This window comes from Erpetoichthys calabaricus, chromosome 1, assembly GCF_900747795.2.
Source record: "Erpetoichthys calabaricus chromosome 1, fErpCal1.3, whole genome shotgun sequence".
NCBI classification, from domain to species: Eukaryota; Metazoa; Chordata; class Cladistia; order Polypteriformes; family Polypteridae; genus Erpetoichthys; species Erpetoichthys calabaricus.
The window spans coordinates 283,733,658-283,755,166 of record NC_041394.2 but is presented as its reverse complement, the minus strand read 5'-3'; the positions used below and the strand labels follow the sequence as shown (position 1 = coordinate 283,755,166).

Genomic DNA, 21,509 nt, shown 5'->3' with positions numbered 1-21,509 from the left:
ATGGAAGACTTAAGTGCCAGCTTAACTGAAAAATTAAAGAAAACATAATAAGTTTTAAAAAAAATCAGTTTTAACGGGAAAAGATGCCGACGAAAGAAGAGAAGCAGCGGGACGCTAGGGTGAAGAGCTGCTCATTAAGCAGCAAGCGCATCAACCTCTGAGCAAACGAATGGTAAACGTACAGAGAAAGAGGATAAATACTATGAATGGTCATGTCAAGTGTATTCACTCCACGTTATCGTGCAGTGCGCTGTTACTGGTATTTTGATAAAAGAATCTGAATAACATAAAAGAACCGTATAAATTATTAAACAGTAAAACATTAACATTTAAGAAGTAAAGATACATTGAGTACTACTGTAGTGGTTTCGGGTATAGTACATTTTTTGTTTGCCCATTACATGCATAAATGTATACATTTTTTGGTGTACCTACCCAAGAACACGCGACATGACCCGGCAGTTAAAAATTTATCGCTCCAGCAATTTTAACTGTGTTACAAAGTCATCTAATATGGTATTGCAAACGGCAGCGGGAGCGTTTCTATAAACTCAATTTAAACTTACTGTTTACACCGTGCTTTGAAGATGCATAGTATGCGACACGTGTTTCGCCATAATTGTGGGCTCATCAGGAGTACACAGTCACTGCACTCCCTTACGGGAATCGATCCTCGGACGTAGAGGCGAAGCCCCTAACGTTGTGCCACGGCGTGTGGTTCGTTCATTTGACAGCATGTAGATCGGGGGTAATTACATTGCAGGCATTCGTAGTCTGATTCACAATCTGATTGTATGGGTGGTTACCTACCAGGTAATGCTTGTGGTTGGTGAGCAAGTCGGCTAACTTCTGCCACGGTGCCCTCTTTCAGTTGCGAGAAGCAGATCATACAATGGTTGAAATAGTTTAATATATATAGCAAAATCACCGCGCTTCGCAAGTCGGCTAACTTCTGCCACGGTGCCCTCTTTCAGTTGCAAGAAGCAGATCATACAATGGTTGAAATAGTTTAATATATATAGCAAAATCACCGCGCTTCGCAGGGGCGAATATGGTATTGCAAACGGCAGCGTTTCTATAAACTTAATTTAAAGTTACGGTTTATACCGTGCTTTGTTTCATATTCTTTTCCTACCTTATCAATTGTGTAATGTGTTTTTTGAACAGGTTTGATTCATGGAAGTGATCACTGCTGCTGCGTTCAGTCACTTCACGTGAGCCGCTCTCTTGTGTGATGTTGCGATGTCCACGGTTTATTTAATGTTAGCTAAGACCCGGCAGTTAAAAGTTTCTCGCTACAGCAATTTTAACTCTGTTACAAAGTGATGCAAACTCTCGTTTATACCTCGTGTCTTCTCATTAAACTTGTATCTCGCGAATATGGCATTGCAAACGGCAGCGGGAGCGTTTCTATAAAGTTAATGTAAGGTTACGGTTTACACCGTGCTTTTTTATACCTCGTGTCTTCTCATTAAACTTGTATCTCGCGAATACAGTATTGCAAACGGCAGCGGGAGCGTTTCTATAAAGTTAATGTAGACTTACGGTTTACACCGTGCTTTTTTATACCTCGTGTCTTATGAAGATGCTTGTATGCGTCACTCACTCGCTTCTTATTGTTTCGCTGCCTTGTCAATTGTGTAATGAGTGTTTTCTTCAGCGCTCTTTGGGGGCTCCTCCTTCTTTTCTACGTACTGAGTTCACAGTCAGTTCACGTGATTACGTGGGAGGCGTGATGACGCGACACGCAACTCAGTCTCCTACGGCCATCTTGCTGCCTTCCATTACAGTATATGGACAAAAAAGAGGTTCCAGTTATGACCATTACACGTATAATTTTGAAATGAAACCTGCCTAACTTTTGTAAGTAAGCTGTAAGGAATGAGCCTGCCAAATTTCAGCCTTCCACCTACACGGGAAGATGGACAATTAGTGATGAGTGAGTCAGTCAGTCAGTGAGTGAGTGAGTCAGTGAGGGCTTTGCCTTTTATTAGTATAGATCAATACCCCGCGTCAATACCCCATATGTATGACGATGTATGGTGTTCGCGTCAATACCCCGTATGTATGGTGTTCGCGTCGAAACCTCGTCTCAATACAAGTTAGAACCATGCAATGGGACTCTGCCTCTGCAGTTAGAACATAACGTGGCAAACACGGACACAGTATTTAAAGATTGGCTAAGAATGTTTGAATGCTACGCTGGACGGCAGAGTATAGTAAGTTGGTGTTGGTTCGACAGAGTGCGGTACAGAAAGTAGAGGTGCAGATGAGGATGAGTGAGCGAGAGGGGTGTCAGTATGTAGGAGATCAGTGAGGTTGTGGAAAGTTTTAAATGTTAAGAGTGGTATTTTGTATTATATTCTGTAGTTAACAGGGAGCCAGTGAAGCTGAGAGAGAATTGGTGTAATATGCTCAGTGGATTTAGAATAGCAGGTTATTATCCTGGCAGCAGAATTTTGAAGAAGTTGTAAGCGATGGATAAGTTTTTGTGGGATGCCAGATAGAATAGCATTACAGTAATCTATATGTGAGGTGACTCGGGCATTAATCAATACTTCAGTACTGTGTTGCGTAAGAATAGGGCGAAGTCAAGAAATGTTTCGGAGATGGAAGAAGGTAGTCCGCGAAATGTTACTTATATGGGGGGGAATTATTTAATAATAATAATAATAATAATAATTAGTAGTACTTAATAAATGCCTTTATTAGTGTATAAATGGATATGCAGTACATAATTACATTTAAACGATTCGCCAAAATCTGTTGTATGTAAACGATACTGTTTTAAATGTTATCGTTTTTTCATCAGAAAACCCAGTTTCCACGTCTACGTGTATTAGTTTAAATGGCACTTTTACCACTCGCAATACGGCGGACGCGCTGACGTATCGTATCGACTGGGCAACACAGTGAATGCGGCGTCCATCTATATATGTTTACGATTTGTTCGCTTTCCGACGTAGTGTTAATAAAGTAAATTCATCTCACTGTGGTGTATATTCCGTACGTAATACCATGTAACACATTGTAATTCTCCTGCTTTACGTACAATTCCACGGTCCACTTCAGATGCCAGAGAAAACTCTATTTCAACGGCATCGCAAAAGCCGCAGCAGACACAATCCAAAGTGGACGAACTTACAATAAAATGTGAATCAGAAAACTGTTTGTTCTATTTCTATGTTCTGTTTCTTTCATTTGGGAAATTCACCAGTTATTGATTCCCGGGCAACGCCAGGTACTCCTGCTAGTATATATATGTCTCTATATCTATATATACATATATTCATTATATACATTATTATATATATACACACATATATATACCCTAAGTTCTTGTCTATAAGCCGCGGCTTATCTAAGGAAAAAAGTTGTGAAAATGAAAAAATTGAATATCGGCTTATACATAAGTCCGGCTTATACAGTAATCCCTCCTCCATCGCGGGGGTTGCGTTCCAGAGCCACCCGCGAAATAAGAAAATCCGCGAAGTAGAAACCATATGTTTATATGGTTATTTTTATATTGTCATGCTTGGTTCACAGATTTGCGCAGAAACACAGGAGGTTGTAGAGAGACAGGAACGTTATTCAAACACTGCAAACAAACATTTGTCTCTTTTTCAAAAGTTTAAACTGTGCTCCATGACAAGACAGAGATGACAGTTCTGTCTCACAATTAAAAGAATGCAAACATATCTTCCTCTTCAAAGGAGTGTGTGTCAGGAGCACAGAATGTCACATAGATAGAGAAAACAATCTCTAGCAAACAAATCAATGGTGCTGTTTGGCTTTTAAGTATGCGAAGCACCGCGGCACAAAGTTGTTGAAGGCGGCAGCTCACACCCCCTCCGTCAGGAGCAGGGGGAGAGAGAGAGACAGAGTTTGTTTTTCAGTCAAAAATCAATACGTGCCCTTCGAGCTTTTAAGTATGCGAAGCACTGTGCAGCATGTCGTTTCAGGAATCAGCTTTACAAAAGATAGCAACGTGAAGATAATCTTTCAGCATTTTTAGGCGAGCGTCCGTATCGTCTAGGTGTGCGAACAGCCCCCCTGCTCAATCCCCATACGTCAGGATCACAGATAGTCAGTGCAAGAGAGAGAGAAAAGTAAGCAATCTAGCTTCTCAGCCATCTGCCAATAGCGTCCCTTGTATGAAATCAACTGGGCAAACCAACTGAGGAAGCATGTACCAGAAATTAAAAGACCCATTGTCCGCAGAAATCCGCGAACCAGCAAAAAATCCGCGATATATATTTAAATATGCTTACATATAAAATCACAATTTAAATGACCGCTACGCGCGCGTGTTGACTCGGCAACGCCCAGAGCAGAAAGAACGCGCTCCGGCCGCTCCAACCGCGCCATGCGGTGAGTGAGAGAGACGCCAATATCTCACACTCTCTCCCCCCTTAAAGAAATTAAATGGGTGCGAGTGAGACCACTGACCTCCCTCCCTTCTATTAGTTATAGGTTATAGTACGTTCAGCTTATCCATGAGTCTGGCTTATCTATGATACGATTTTATTTTAAAAATTCGTATGATTTTTGGCCTCCGGCTTATACATGAGTCCGGCTTATAGACAAGGGTACCTAGGGTATATTATTTATTTATTTATTTATATATATATATATATATATATATATATATACACACACACATATATATACATATACATATACACATTATATATATACACACACATATATATACATATACATATACACATTATATATACAGTAATCCCTCCTCCATCGCGGGGGTTGCGTTCCAGAGCCACCCGCGAAATAGGAAAATCCGCGAAGTAGAAAGCATATGTTTATATGGTTATTTTTATATTGTCATGCTTGGGTCACAGATTTGCGCAGAAACACAGGAGGTTGTAGAGAGACAGGAACGTTATTCAAACACTGCAAACAAACATTTGTCTCTTTTTCAAAAGTTTAAACTGTGCTCCTTGACAAGACAGAGATGACAGTTCTGTCTCACAATTAAAAGAATGCAAACATATCTTCCTTTTCAAAGGAGTGCAAAGCAAGCAGTCAAAAAAAAAATCAATAGGGCTTTTTTGGCTTTTAAGTATGCGAAGCACCGCCGGTACAAAGCTGTTGAAGGCGGCAGCTCACACCCCCTCTGTCAGGAGCAGGAAGAGAGAGAGAGAGAGCCACAGAAAATCAATACGTGCCCTTTGAGCTTTTAAGTATGCGAAGCTCCGTGCAGCCTGTCCTTCAGGAAGCAGCTGCACACAGCCCCCCTGCTCACACCCCCCCTACGTCAGCGCAAGAGAGAGAGAGAGAGAGAGAGGAAGAGAGAAAGTAAGCTGGATAGCTTCTCAGCCATCTGCCAATGAAATCAACTGGGCAAACCAACTGAGGAAGCATGCACCAGAAATTAAAAGACCTATTGTCCGCAGAAACCCGCGAAGCAGCGAAAAATCCGCGATATATATTTAAATATGCTTACATATAAAATCCGCGATGGAGTGAAGCCGCGAAAGGCGAAGCGCGATATAGCGAGGGATCACTGTATACATATACACATTATATTATATATATATATATATATATATATATATATATATATATATATATATATATATATATATATAATATATATATATATACTAGCAAAATACCTGCGCTTCGCAGCGGCAAAGTACTGCTTTAAAATTTTAAATAATAAACTGAGGGAAAATGTACCAATAATTATTTGTTAAGGATCTCTTTGTATACCACGTTGTCAGTTCGGCCCTCCGGTTGTAATATGACCAAGCTGTGCGCTGAGCTTACTCTTGAGCATGCAACGTATAGTTGGCCATGTGAAAAGCAATCTTGCCTCAAATCAATGCCAACCTTTTGTAGGGTCTGTCCCTGAGACTTATTAATTGTCACTGCGAAGCAGAGCCTTACTGGAAATTGGAGGCGTTTGAATTGAAATGGGAGATCAGAGGGTATAACGGGGATGCAAGGAATAAAAACTCTCTCCCCTGAGCCACCGCCAGTAAAAATAGTTGCCTCAATTAGGTTCTTTTGCAGGCATGTGGCCTGAAGTCTCGTGCCATTACAAAGTTTCGGTGGCTGTAAGTTTCTCAGTAACATTATTGGTGCCAAAAACCTTCAAAATTGCATTATGCTCAGGAGTGCCTGGAGGATTCAGAGTGTGGACCGACCTGCAGGCTATGGACGTATATATGTACGCAAGTGGGATTCAGTTAGCGTTGGGAATACGCGTACCAAATTTCTTGAAGATGGGCCCATTAAGTAACAAAGACCATTGGAAAGTTCAATATGGCAGGAGACAGTGGTGTCATACCACCGAAATAAGTACATACATCGGTTTCGGTTAGCGCAGGGAAGCCGCCTACCAAATTTCGTGAAGATGGGGCCATAAATAAGAAAGTTTAACATGGCGGACGTTGTCAACCGTTATGACCGTTACGTGTAGAATTTCGAAATGAAACCTGCTTAACTTTTGTAAGTAAGCTGTAAGGAATGAGCCTGCCAAATTTCAGCCTTCTACCTACACGGGAAGTTGGAGAGTTAGTGATAAGTGAGTCAGTGAGGGCTTTGCCTTTTATTAGTATAGAGATATATATATATATATATATATATATATATATATGGTTTTGGCAGCCAAGCGCTTTTTTTCCAACCTAGAAGACATCTCTGGAGATGTTGATTGCATGTCTTCCAAGGTAGTTTCAATACCCATTTCCTGCACCGAGTCATCTCCCCTTTTATGAGTGACTGTGTTAGTGGCCATACTTCGTACAGGTCTTTGAACGCACTGAATACTTGTAACTGGTGTCGCCTGTTGGCTGCTTTCAACAGGGAATGGAAGCAATTGTCGAGTAACAAAAATTATTTGTAAGTGATTTCGCATTGAAGAAATAGTAAAAACTTGAGAATACACCAGAATCTGTATGATTTAATTGTTGCTGTGCGTCTTCATAAACTATGGGAGGTTTGTAAGGAAACAAAGCATGAAGGAAACGAAGCTGCTCTTCGGTGAGGTTGAATTTTTTATCAGCGTTTAAACTGTCATAGACATGAATTACAGCACCATCATAATAGGTACACACCCAGTGAGTCACTCGTTCAGTAGCTGCAGAAGGTAATATTTGAATATTTTTTGCATTTTGTGGAATGGGCATTATAGGTATGTCAGGAGTCCACATTAGCAAAACCTCTTGAGGTTGGAAAATTGTATGTGCAGCTAAAATTTCGTTGAATTTGCTCATGTGATCTGTTGATAAATAATCATTATATACCAACTCATTCATTGCAAAATCTGACAGTGGTAAGATCACTCCTTCCATAACACTAAAGACAAACACTAAGTAGACACTAACACTAAAAAACGGCAATACCGCCAGGAAGAACACTAAATGAGATAAAGTAAAAGTCTATTAAACTTCTTTATTATAACTGCTTTATTGTAGCAGGTGAGGGGACGCTGGCACACGCTTGTTGTTGCCGCTCCTCCCTGGTAACAACACTTTTCGCAAAATGCGCCTTAATTCTGCACTTTACGTACAATAAATGAAATAAAACAAGTGTAAGATAGTTCGTGGATACAGCTGACTCGAATTGCATTAATTTGGCTTAATATTTACAGATTTTATGGACTCCAATTTACTGGGAACAGCTGAGTCTGTGGATCACGGGACGAGACCTACGAACATTTCTTTGTACCTGGCAATCTAGCACCTCGGGATGATCTGTCTCCGTGATTATATTCGCTATGCTGATCTGCTCCCGTGTCATCTTACAGTACTCTACGACCGGGAACTGATCTGATGTTCATACTAACCTGGCTTATGGCTCCGGGGTGATCACGCCTGAAATTACCAAGCATTACTGTTTATGGCTGTGTATTGAAACATCCAAATCCTGCATCCTCCTCCTTCTGTGCTTTCTGCTGCTTGCTATCACCGCTCACCTACGCTACCACACCCGCCTGTCCTACCGGCTCCGTTGTGCTGTGCTGCTTCTACACTGCTATCAGCTAAGTATCACTCACTATTTTAGCGCTTTGAGTACTGAGAAAAGCACTATATAAATGTAATGAATTATTATTATTTATTATTAAACACTAAAGTACAAAAACGAAGTAGAAAGTAACACTAAACCGCAACACGGGCACACCGCGTCTGCTAAACACTAAGAAACACTAAGCAGAAACACTAAAGGAAAAAATACTATTCAGTAAGTACCGCGTCTACTGAACAGTAAATCAGTAAAGGAGAAAGGACTAAACACTATGGAAAAAGAACGGCAAGACCGCGTCAGCTGCGGAGCTCAGCTCGGAGCGAAATGAAGTGAATGAAATCAGGTGAATGGGAGGGGAGATGATCACATGACTCCCCCACCTGCCTTAACTCTCCATCCCTCCACAAAGACAGTCTCTCGGATCCCAACTCTCCATTCACACTCCGTGTCTACTAAACACTAAGTAGAAACACTAAAGGAAAAAATACTATTAAGTAAGCACCGCATCTACTAAACTGTAAATCAGTACAGGAGAAAGGACTAAACACTATGGAAAAAGAATGGCAAAACTGCGTCAGCTGCAGAGCTCAGCTCGGAGCGAAATGAAGTGAATGAAATGAGGTGAATGGGAGGGGAGATGATCATGTGACTCCAACACCCACCTTAACTCTCCATCCCTCCACAAACACAGTCTCTCGGAACCCAACTCTCCTTTTTATATATATATATATATATATATATATATATATATAGATATAGATATATACATATACATACACACATGTATGTATATCCGGTAAGCTGCTGATACCTCAGTGTCTTATTTGAAGTCCTCTCCAATTATTTTAGAGAATAGCTCAGCTATGAATTTTACTGGGTTTTCTGATATTATTCCTTCTGTACAGCTAATCTGTCTCCAAGCACTTTGCATTCGGAATTTGCAACCGTTGCTTTTCCGTCACCGGTAGATGCCAGTTGTTCAAAAATTTTAATACGAGACGTGAGCATTTGCTTAACATCTTCGAACTGAGGAATAAATTACTTCTCAAACTTAAGACGCATTTTCCAGTATTACTTCCTAATTTTTTCTACCATAGCTTTAAAGGTTGCCTCAAAGTGATTACTTAAACATTTCTCCTGGTCTTTAATATCCTTCTCATTGGTCTTGTGTATGTCCTTTATATCTTTTCTTATATCATTTATATCCTTCTTTATATTATTCTTTCACTCCTTTATTCCCCCCACAGAGAGAGTGGTGATCACTACGGTGATCAATACCTTCAGCTCAACTTTTCCGTGCTCTGCAGGTGGACTAGTAAGCCCAGTTTAAGTCGTTGTGGCTGGCTTGCGAGGGGTAGTTTCAATGAACCTTCTGGAATCTGCAAACACTCCTGGCCTGACTCACTTGCACATTTGCTCCCACTTTCGCTCTTGGCTGGAGATGATGCAGCAGCGCCATAATCGCAGGAGATCTGTGCTAGCGCATATCTGTTCCAGTTCAGTCTCAGGCAGGCCTTACCTTGAACTTGAGGCCTGTTTAGGCTTGGATGAAGCTTCAGCTGTCTTTTCAGCTTCTTTCTAAGCCTTTTTTCTGCCACTCATGCTTATATATACTTGCATATATTGTAACTGAAGGCCCTCTGATTGAGAAAATACAGTAAACCTCGGGATGATAAAAAATAAAAGGAAAAATAACACCGCTGCTTAGGTGTCTGGAATTGTACAGGGTAAATAAAACATCATTATTTGGAATACATACATTTAATGTGGTTTCCGTGTCTACATGTTAGTTTTATCGTATCTATGTGTAAATGTAGGATGACAGGAAATGCAAGAAATGTTTGAACACATAACTAAAACAGAAACTTTTTTTCATGTTATAGTAATAGTGACAAAATGCTGACATGAAGTGTATCATGTGTGAAGACTGAAGTTCAAATAAACACTTTCACAAAAGGTCTAACAAAACAAGTGCACTTTTATTCAACTCCATAACTGAAAAAAAAGAAATTATTCAATTTACATATTGTCAATGTGTAAAAACTGAAGCCCGAATATCAATCACAAACACAAACTGGACATGTCCGCTTGGCTGGTGCAGATGTAAGAACTGCTGTCTCGTAATCAAGATGTTGTGGGTTCAAACCCGGGTTCTCCCAGCATTTATCATTTTGAGTAGTGAGCTGCTATTATTATTACTGTTACATAATAAAAAAATACATTTGATTTGAGTCTGTAACACCCAGTGTAAATTTTTCTACCTTTAAAAGCTACCTTTTTTTGTGTTTTTATTTAGTTTTATTTTCTCAGTCACCTTCACATGGTACAACGAACTTCAGCTTCTTACCTCTACACTGGCCAAGTGGTCTTGTCTAGTTTGTGTCGACTGATATTTGGGATTCGGTTTTTACACATTGACAGCAACTTGTAAATTAAATAATTTCTTTTTCTTTGGTTATACTCTTGAATAAAACGGCACTTGTTTTGTTATACATTTTGTGAAAGAATTTATTTGATATTTGGACTTCAGTCCCAGATTTACACAGATCGTTGTAGACACAGAACACACATGAAATGTATGTATTCCAAGTAACAATTTATTATTTAGCCTATACAATTCCAGGCACCTAACTCCCAGATAAAGAGACCTCAGCTCTGAGAATTTTGCGTCTGACTTGACTTCAGCTGCCTCAGTGGGGGATGGGATAGCGGGCAGCTTGCATCTTGTGCTGATTGGTACATTTACAAAACAAAGACGCTGATGAGGAGGTGCAAGGGAATTTAAGGTGGCCAGGAGTTACAAATATTTTCATAGACTTCAGGTATTCTACAGTAAAAAGTATTCAAAGATAACTTTTATCTCTTATGAAAACTCACATGGTAACTTGTTTCTAGACTTCCTATCCCTATACATTACATTCATTTATTTCATAGTTCTTCAAAAAATTGAGATTCTACTATACTAATTTTTAAAAATTGGTAAACTACAAGAAAGACCAAATTACATGAAAATTAACGGTCACTAAAATCATTAGATTTTAGTACAAACAGGAAAAAGTAGTACAGTGATCCCTCGCTATATCGCGCTTCGCCTTTCGCGGCTTCACTCCATCGCGGATTTTATATGTAAGCATATTTAAATATATATCGCGGATTTTTCGCTGCTTCGCGGGTTTCTGCGGACAATAGGTCTTTTAATTTCTGGTACATGCTTCCTCAGTTGGTTTGCCCAGTTGATTTCATTGGCAGATGGCTGAGAAGCTATCCAGCTTACTTTCTCTCTTCCTCTCTCTCTCTCTCTCTCTCTCTTGCGCTGACGTAGGGGGGGTGTGAGCAGGGGGGCTGTGTGCAGCTGCTTCCTGAAGGACAGGCTGCACGGAGCTTCGCATACTTAAAAGCTCAAAGGGCACGTATTGATTTTCTGTGGCTCTCTCTCTCTCTCTTCCTGCTCCTGACAGAGGGGGTGTGAGCTGCCGCCTTCAACAGCTTTGTACCGGCTGTGCTTCGCATACTTAAAAGCCAAAAAGCCCTATTGATTTTTTTTTGACTGCTTGCTTTGCACTCCTTTGAAAAGGAAGATATGTTTGCATTCTTTTAATTGTGAGACAGAACTGTCATCTCTGTCTTGTCAAGGAGCACAGTTTAAACTTTTGAAAAAGAGACAAATGTTTGTTTGCAGTGTTTGAATAACGTTCCTGTCTCTCTACAACCTCCTGTGTTTCTGCGCAAATCTGTGACCCAAGCATGACAATATAAAATTAACCATATAAACATATGGTTTCTACTTCGCGGATTTTCCTATTTCGCGGGTGGCTCTGGAACGCAACCCCCGCGATGGAGGAGGGATTACTGTAGTTGACTTATTACTCTTGCTCCATTTATTCACAGTACAGTACTATATTCTTTGAAGTTCGACATCTTTTTTGGTCCCACCTACTGTCTGTCAGCTCCAGCCATCCACACAAACAGCTAACTGACTCATACTCTGACCTATCAGGACAACATCTTGGCATTTTCTTCTCGTTTCCTTGGTCACTTATACAGTATTTGGTTTGAATTATCCCTTCATTTACTCCGCAACACTTGGCACATTCAACTGCATGTTTAAATGTTTTGTAATGCACCACATGAGTATATGTTCCATTAATGCAAAAATGTAAATTAAATTAATGAAAAATAGATCATTTCAACCACTACTAACTACCCTGTCATTTTCCTAGTTTTATTTTTCTACAATCTGTTATAGCTTGCTCACTTGCAGGGAAATACACTATACAAATCCTTATTTAGCACAGTGTTTCTCAAACTGTATTGCTGCAAAACATAACCCATTCATGCGACACTGTTGATTATGGAGTAGAAACCAATCCATTATGTTCACAACTTTTAAATAAAAATCATGGCAAATAAATTAAATCATACTCTTTTTTTCACTGCATAGAAAATATATTAAATCTTTCACTTTCTGCATTTCACAAATACATTTCTCCAGAAAGTTAAAGTAGGAGTTTGATTCATACAGTAGTAGTACAACAAGTAATTGCTTTTTTGCATGATTTGAGGTTAGAATTTTTCAGTAAAACAAGGACTGGGTAAATATACAATAAGGAAAATTAAAGATCTCCTTAGAGCATTTTCCCTTTTAAGTGTGAAAATGGAATATTTGTAAAGTGTAAAACAAATAAATAATCAAATAAAAATTAGTAGAAGCAATCTTAATACTGATGTTCTAATGCATTTCCAAGTAAGCAGCATCACATGTGGTATCAATCATTGTGATTCCATCCATCACATTTGTAAGCAGATTAGTCGCATTTTATCTTGTTTTGGAAATGCCTTGTAAGTTACTCCTATTCCAGAATTTTAACTATATTTTTAAGTACTTTGTAAATCAAATTACTATGGTGCTCTCTTTTAAGAGAAACATAGAAAACATTACTTCAACTACTGCTTCCTACAGCATGACATTGTTTACTTTGTAATGCTGTGAAATGCACTGATTATTTAATGAAGAGTGCAGTGGTTGGTATCTCAAAGTTCTAGGGCCATGAGTTTCAATACTGATGCTGGCATCCTGTTACTATGCTTTCTACCAATTTTTCAAAGGCATGCATGTGTTAACTCTAAACTGGCCCAACAGGAGAAAGTGCAAATTCATCCAGCAATGGGCTTGTGAACATGGGTATGGCTACGTGTAACTCTGCCTTGTAAGTTACACTTATTTCAGACTTTGAACTATATTAAACAAACAAACAAATACAAATTAGCAGAAGCAATCTTAATACTGATGTTCTAATGTATTTCCAAGTAAGCAACATCACATGTGGTATCAATCATTGTGATTCCATCCATCACATTTGTAAGCAGATTTGCCACATTTTAACTTGCTTTGGAACTGCCTTGTAAGTCACTCTTACTTCATAGTTTTAACTATACTATTAAGTACTTTATAAAGCAAATTACTATGGCGCTCTCTTTGAAGGGAAACATGCACATTATTTCAACTATTACTTCCTACATTACATTATTTACTTTGTAATGCATTGATCATTTAAAGAGTGCATTGGTTGGTAATATTATCTCAAAGTTCTAGGGACATAGGTTTCATTCCTGACACTGACATCCTGTTACTGTGCTTTCTACCAACTTTTCAAAGGCATGCATGTGTTAACTCTAAACTGATCCAGTATGAGCAAGTGCAAAATCAACCTGCAATGGGTGGGTGAACATGGTTATGTCTACCTGCAACTCTGCAGTGCTCAACTCCAAATCTGAAATTAGATAAATATCTTTGATGGAAATCACATTTATAAAATCATCACAATAGCCACACAAGAAATATTAAATGGATGAGGGTAGTATTGACTGCAAAGTTTCAGTCATACAATCTGAATTGTCATTAATTTAAAACATTGCATTCCCTGCAAGTAAAATGGGACCTCATAAACCAATGTGGCTCAGGGTTTTCACAGTATGAGTTGCGTTCAATCTCAAGCCCCAAATACAAAACAGCTAATGTCTTTGCAAAGTGATTGGCAAGCAATGATTAGAGAGCCTGGATTCCAGCAGATAAGGACGATCAGCAGCAGGTAGACACCAACTGGCTGAAGAATCACCCAGAAACCATTTCTTTCTTTTTTAGATTCGCACCGCATCACACTGAAGTTTTTTGGGTTTTTTTTATAATGTGGTACTACAGATACTAAACTATAGACTGTTAAGTCTAATTGCTTTCAGTATTTCCATTAAGTATGTTATCAAATATTAACTGTTCAAAAAGAAAGTAAGTGAAACCACTACAAATTGCTGTTGGCATCAAACTACGGAATGTGCAAGGATGCTCGGAGTGCAGTGGAGTGGAGTGACAGCCGCCGGTTGGAGAATCTCCTCCGCCAGCTGGAACACTAGTAGGCCACTGACGGCTGCACCAGTATGAAAACTAGCGCACTCTCAAAGCAATCTCAAGTAAATGCACACTAATTAAAATGGATACCTCATTTGAAAATGAATCCCGGAGGACTGATCGTGATCAAGTATATATATATATATATATATATTCACAATGGCTTAAAAGAACAACAAACAAATACGACTTAAAAACAAGATTTAGTTTTACTGGCAGGCAGAACAAACGACCTGGAATTGTGGAACCTAGGCGTCATTGCAAAGCTTTCACTCAGCTGAGGAAACCGCATGTGCCGAAATAGACACTTTTTTTTTTCAACAAGACCCCATCCTTTTTCTGCGGCGGGTATACGCCTTTGACACTGTCTAAAAAATTAAACAGCGCTCAACCTCCTTGGCTTTATAATCAATTAACGAGCAAACTCGTAAGGCAACGTCACGTCTTCTAAATCATGTCATCCACTCACAACGCCCATCTTAAAAGAGACAACCTCCTGCTTGTGACAACTGTGAAACACCACCACCCCTTGCTTTTATGGGCCGCTTTACTTGTTTTCTCTTGACCTGATTATTAGAATGCCTTCGTTTTTGTCTTATTTACAACTGGCGTCCAGGCCACAACAATCCTGGGGCCGGATTAGCGACTTGGGGCCTCGCAGCAGAGACCTGAGCCCTGGTGCTGCCCCGTCTGAACCCAGCCCATGTCGAGTCGAGGCGCAAAGAAATGAGAATAAAAGTGCGCCCCCGCTTCTCCTTCCCACTCCGCCTCCTCTTTGGTAGGGTAGACTCGTTGAGCTGGAATGAAAACAGCCATAGAACGGAAAACAGAAAGCAAGATGCAACAAAGATTTCAAGACTCACCCCTCTTATCAAAGTCGTACCCGACAACCACAAAATAATCGGCCAGCCTGGCCATGTCGATATTCCAGAGGGTCACAACGTCAGGCGTTGCTCGCTATCTTTTCTATTTGGGTAACTTTGTTGATCATATCCTGGCGGCAACAGAAACATCATCGGCCACAGCATCCTCCCCGCAGCACCCTGCCGCCATACTGACAGTGTTCCTGCCCTGACAGGGAAAGCGCGGTGCGCGTGCGCAGCGGCCTTTGCACGAGCAGGGCAAGTATGGAACAGGGAGGGACGCGCGCACGCGGTTTGGCTTGGGTGTGCTTCGCAACGAATCTGCAGTGTCAACGAGCCATTTGATTGTTCAGCCTCGCTGTTAGTAAATAATAGTAAACCGTCTATATAGTTTTTACCGATTAAAATAAACATGTAGGCTTCTCTGTAATCTAATAATAAGACGTCTTGTCAATTTATCCACCGTTTTGGTGAGTATGTTCTGTAAAATGTCTTTCATTTGGTAATTGTAATGAAACATTAATTAAACCAGAAGTAAACACTTGTAATTTGATTACAGTAGTATTTTGCATTCTAGAAAGTTGGTTAGTAAAACACAGATCACAATGTAAGGCGTTATTATAGATCTCATTCGTTATTGAAATACAATGTTCTTTGAGATTGACAGAAAGCGAAGTTTTAATCTTTCGCCAAGTGCACAAATTCCTAAACTTTAAATATTATCAAACCGAATGAATGAAATGTCATTACTGCTTAGTAGAAACCACTTTTCAAAATGACAGGTGGTGCTGGAAGTTTGTATACTGGCAAAGGTAAGCGAACAAATATTGTGTTCATATATTACCTATGAATTTTTTGAAATCACTAAAGTTTTATTTTTTTTTCCGGCACCTTCTGACTCAAGGGTATGAGAAAACACCCACATCCTGATGTTTTGTAAGACTGAGTTTTTTGTAATTTCCCTCTATTCTAGAGTCGAAAAAAAATTGTTTTTGAACCATGTCTTGTGCAGGAATTTTACTCTTAATTTAACGAGTGCATGACACATCCGTTGACGCATGGGTTCCCTCCCAAATGGGATTCTAGGGGTCAAAGTTTCTCTTATAGGCGTGTGGGGTGTCATTTCACGCAATTTCGAGGTTGCTGATCATGTATATGACCATAGATTTAATGTTTGATTCTTTACCGGTTACCCTATCCCTCCAAGAACCACTCCCAAAAGTTTAAAAATGACAAGTTGCAAACATACGCGTGTGGTTTATCGTTTAAAGCTATTTAAAGGTCGGTGATTACAAATATGTTATTTTTGATTGTTGAACCTTAACTAGGTATCTAGCATTCAACGGACCTTTATCAGAGGGCTTAAATGAAAAGTTTCTATTATAATCAAGAAAATCTAGACTTTAAACATTTAAATTTTCGTCCCATGTCCTCCCATGGTGGAGTCAGCATATACTCACCGGTGCTGCGGTTTTCGTGCTCAATCCAGAGACATGCAGGTTAGGTGAAAACGCAACGCTAATTTACCTCAGTGTGCATTTGGTTTGTGGGTGTTTGCCCCGTGACGAGCTGGTGCCTTGTCCAGGGTCTATTCCAATCTTGCATCCCATGCTAGCTGGGAAAGGTTCCAGCACCCCTGTGACCCTGGTCTAGATTAAGCAAGTTGAAAAATGACGACGTTTAAATTGAAGCACAAATTTTAATATTTCAAATATTTGACACTGCTATTTTTGCTTAAACTTCATGAAATAAATCACATTTTAATGAAAACCCCAAATTAGTGCATCTTCCGCTAATTCAGCTTTTTTGTTTATCATCCTTGCAGTAGTATTGTACAGTTATAGCACCATTGAGTGTCTTCTTTTTCAGTGAGGTATTCTACAAAAATACAAAAGCAAAATCCTTTCACTTTGTCAAATATTATTTATAATTAGATGTGTTACTGAGGCCTTGGTTATAGTGCTGTCAGTTAATCATATGTATCAGAAGTACTATGTAACTAAGCATTTTTTTAAACTAGGGGCTAATACTATTAGTTCATTGGACCTTTTTACTCTTGAACATGCTATATAAAATTGCCTTTTCTTTGTCTATTGACTGGCCTTTGGTTCTGTTGATGGTCACTGGAAAACTCAACTTTATTGGAAACTAAATTGTTTTGAATTGAAACAGGTAATTAAATTTGAAATAAGGAATTTTTGGGTATCAATATCTTTTCTTCTGTAGGCTATCCTGTAAAAATGGTAGCTTCAACCAGATTTGAATATGACACTTTGATCAGTAATCCTGTACAGTTACAAAGTTTTGGAGGGTTTAAATCAAAAGCAATATACAGATTGAAACAGGCCTAGTGTATGGAAAGAACAGTTTACTTCTAGGAAAGTGTGGAACTATATACTGCAACTAATAAGAACTGAAATTAAACTCAATAAATGTACAAAATTAAAAATGATGGATAGTCAATTAAAAAGTTCAGCTGGTTAGCCAAAAAAAGACACAGGGTGCTGCTATTGTCTACTCAGTATAGCATTATTATCGACAAATGTCCACCTTAGTAAAAGTGCCTGTGGATGTTTGTGTGGATCTGTGTGTTCATCCAGGCCTGTGTTTCTATTATATGCCATTTGGTATAGGATTCATAAACATAGTGCTAATGTTTGTGATGTTCCATCTGTTTGAATAAAAAATACAACGCAACTTTTTTACTACAAATGTTTTGTCTTTTTGGATAGGGGTCATGGCATATTCAAGAGTAAGCAGCTTCAGTGACTTAATGTTATTAACATTTGAGATGCAATTGGTTACGTTTCTTCTGTTTTTCCATTTGGAGCACAAACAGATTTCTCATGGTCTCACAGTGTCAGTTGTAGAATTTGAACTCACAACCTCAGGGTTTGAAGTCTAAAACCTTAACCACTACAACACACTTTCTGAATTTCTGCCAATAATATTAGTCCTTGCCAAAAATACAATTATTGCATACAGAAAAGCACTAAGTTAGTTACAGAGTACTTCTGATAAACCTGATTCACAACACTATAAATGATTCCCACTCTCTTACGAAATTTCCCATTCAATATTTAGAGGAATGAAATTTCTTACCAGTCTGAAATCCATTTGAACCCTTGTCAATTGGAATGTATTTATGTATTAATTATTCCTGGAAATCTGATAGGAAAATAAAGTGTGAACATTATCAGCTATATGTTTCCTGTTTTTTTTTCTTTTTCTCTGAAAACATACTGCATACAGGCAACAAAGGGTAACAAGTTAGTAAATTAAATCAAACACACTCTTTCTCACCTATCTTTCGCTCTAGACACCAAACACTAGTACAGTAAACATAGACCAAACCCAGTCAGAATTTTACAATTACAAACCAGACAACCAGAGATTACAAAACAAAAACAACTGTCAAATCAAGAGAGATCATTAAAAAAAATAATATTTAAGGAAGCTGAGTCATCAATAGAGTTCCTGTTGTCTGCTAACAATGTGCTGAAATACTATTAAGGAATTGAGCTCACAATAAGTGTTAGATAATGAAAAAGTTATAAGAAATTTCCTATTAACAGTATAAGGGAGACATGACTTGCAAGGTAGTTTGGCCAAGCTCAAATAGGAGACATTATAAGTACTTACAGTATTATGTCCTGTAGCATCCTGCATATTTCGCATTGTTTACAGTTCAGTTGATGTGTGCTGCATCTTACCTCCCAACAGGCAAGAGGCAAGAAAAGGACCTTACACCAAGGGACCAGTTTCCTTTCCCAGTCTCTACTTTCTAAACTCCATGCTACCATACAGCAAAAATAGTATATTATTGTATGTGTAAACTTCAACATTAAAATGTTTTTTTCATGTTGGCCCAGTTCACACTCATTAAAATTAACTCAGTTTTGGCAGAAGGATTACATTTTTCTGTTTTCTATTTACATTTTGATAATATAGTTTGGTTTAGCCCCTAGACCATTTTATTTATTTATATTCTATTAAGACAAACACTCTTGTCTGAAATCCAAGTCAAAACTCTGAATTACAGGTGTTTTCTACTTAAAAAATGGCAACCTTGAAAATGAATCATTTTTGTACAATCCTCTATTCACTTTACAGCTCTTCTATAATGTTTATTATTTTCTTGGTCATAATTACTGATGGCATGCTGTAGGGTGGAAGTTACAGAAAGTAAGCATCAAATGCCACTGTGGACATTCTTGGAGTACAGTGCAATGAAGTTATGGACAATTTGAAAAGGCACAATAGCAGGTATTTAGGGTTTATATATGTTAAGCACCTTAGACTACCCCCTCCTCGAACCGCCACCTTACCGTGGTGGAGGGGTTTGCGTGTCCCAATGATCCAAGGAGCTCTGTTGTCCGGGGCTTTATGCCCCTGGTAGGGCCACCCAAGGCAAACTGGTCCTAGGTGAGGGATGAGACAAAGTGCGGTTCAACAGACCTCCTATGACGAATAAAAAATTTGGACGGCGTTTTCCCTTGCCCGGACGTGGGTCACCGGGGCCCCCCTCTGGAGCCAGGCCTGGAGGTGGGGCTCAATGGCGAGCGCATGGTGGCCGGGCTTGCACCCATGGGGCTCGGCCAGGCACAGCCCGAAGAGGCAACATGGGTCCCCCTTCCCATGGGCTCACCACCTATGGGAGAGGCGAAGGAGGTCGGGTGCAGTGTGAGTTGGGTGGTGGCCAAAGGCGGGGACCTTGGCGGTCCTATCCTCGGCTACAGAAGCTGGCTCTTGGGACGTGGAATGTCACCTCTCTGAAGGGGAAGGAGCCTGAGCTTGTGTGCGAGGTTGAGAGGTTCCGGCTAGATATAGTCGGGCTCACCTCGACGCACATCTTGGACTCTGGAACCAATCTCCTTGAGAGGGGCTGGACTCTGTACCACTTTGGAGTTGCCCCCGGTGAGAGGCGCCGAGCGGGTGTGGGCATACTTATTGCCCCCCGACTTGGAGCCTGTACATTGGGGTTTACCCCGGTAGACAAGAGGGTAGCCTCCCTCCACCTTCGGGTGGGGGTACGGGTCCTAACTGTTGTTTGTGCGTATGCACCGAACAGCAGTTCGGAGTACCCACCCTTTTTGGAGTCCCTTGAGGGGGTGCTAGAGGGCATACCTTCTGAGGACTCCCTCGTACTGCTGGGTGACTTCAATACTCACGTGGGCAATGACAGTGAGACCTGGAAGGGCGTGATTGGGAGGAATGGCCCCCCCGATCTGAACCCGAGTGGTGTTTTGTTATTGGACTTCTGTGCTCGTCACGGATTGTCCATAACAAGCACCATGTTCAAGCATAGGGGTGTTCATATGTGCACTTGGCACCAGGACACCCTAGGCCTCAGTTCGATGATCGGCTTTGTGGTCATGTCGTCGGACTTGCGGCCACATGTCTTGGACACTCGGGTGAAGAGAGGGGCGGAGCTATCAACTGATCACCACCTGGTGGTGAGTTGGCTTCGATGGTGGGGGAGGATGCCGATCAGGCGTGGTAGGCCCAAACGTGTTGTGAGGGTCTGCTGGGAACATCTGGCAGAGCCCCCTGTCAGAAGTAGCTTCAACTCCCACCTCCGGCAGAACTTCGACCACGTCTCGAGGGAGGTGGGGGACATTGAGTCCGAATGGGCCATGTGTTCCGTGCCTCTATTGTTGAGGCGGCTGACCGGAGCTGTGGCCATAAGGTGGTCGGTGCCCGAACCCGTTGGTGGACACCGGCGGTGAGGGATGCTGTCAAGCTGAAGAAGGAGTCCTACCGGTCCCTTTTGTCCTGTGGGACTCTGGAGGCAGCTAATAGGTACCGGCAGGTCAAGCGGAATGCAGCTTCAGTGGTTGCTGAGGCAAAAACTCGGGCATGGGAGGAGTTTGGGGAGGCCATGGAGAACGACTTTCGGACGGCTTCGAGGAGATTCTGGTCCAGCGTCTCAGGAGGGGGAAGTAGTGCAGTGTCAACACTGTATATGGTGGGGATGGTGCGCTGCTGACCTCGACTTGGGACGTTGTGGGTCGGTGGGGGGAAGTACTTCGAAGACCTCCTCAATCCCAATAACATGCCTTCCAATGAGGAAGTTGGGGACTCGGAGGTGGGCTTCCCCATCTCTGGGACTGAGGTCACCGAGGTGGTCAAAAACTCCTTGGTGGCAGGGCCCCGGGGGTGGATGAGATACGCCCGGAGTTCCTCAAGGCTCTGGATGTTGTAGGGCTGTCTTGGTTGACTCGTCTCTGCAACATCACATGGACATCAGG

The 21,509-nt window shown here is 40.6% G+C and overlaps 1 protein-coding gene across 10 annotated transcripts in view; it reads right to left on the bottom strand.

Moving 5' to 3' along the window:
- sbf1 (SET binding factor 1) overlaps nt 1-15,459 on the bottom strand; it is a 263,161-nt gene extending 247,702 nt beyond the window's left edge. For 5 of the 10 annotated variants that reach the window (XM_028815858.2, XM_051929962.1, XM_028815875.2 and 2 more), the window contains exon 1: nt 15,259-15,458. In XM_028815858.2, the coding sequence (XP_028671691.1) occupies nt 15,259-15,313 (55 nt within the window). In that variant the 5' untranslated portion in view covers nt 15,314-15,458. Of the gene's footprint in view, nt 1-15,258 lie in introns of all 10 variants that reach the window. The other 5 variants (XM_028815823.2, XM_028815850.2, XM_028815832.2 and 2 more) reach the window with 2 other exon arrangements.
- Between the last annotated feature and the right edge of the window lie 6,050 nt (nt 15,460-21,509).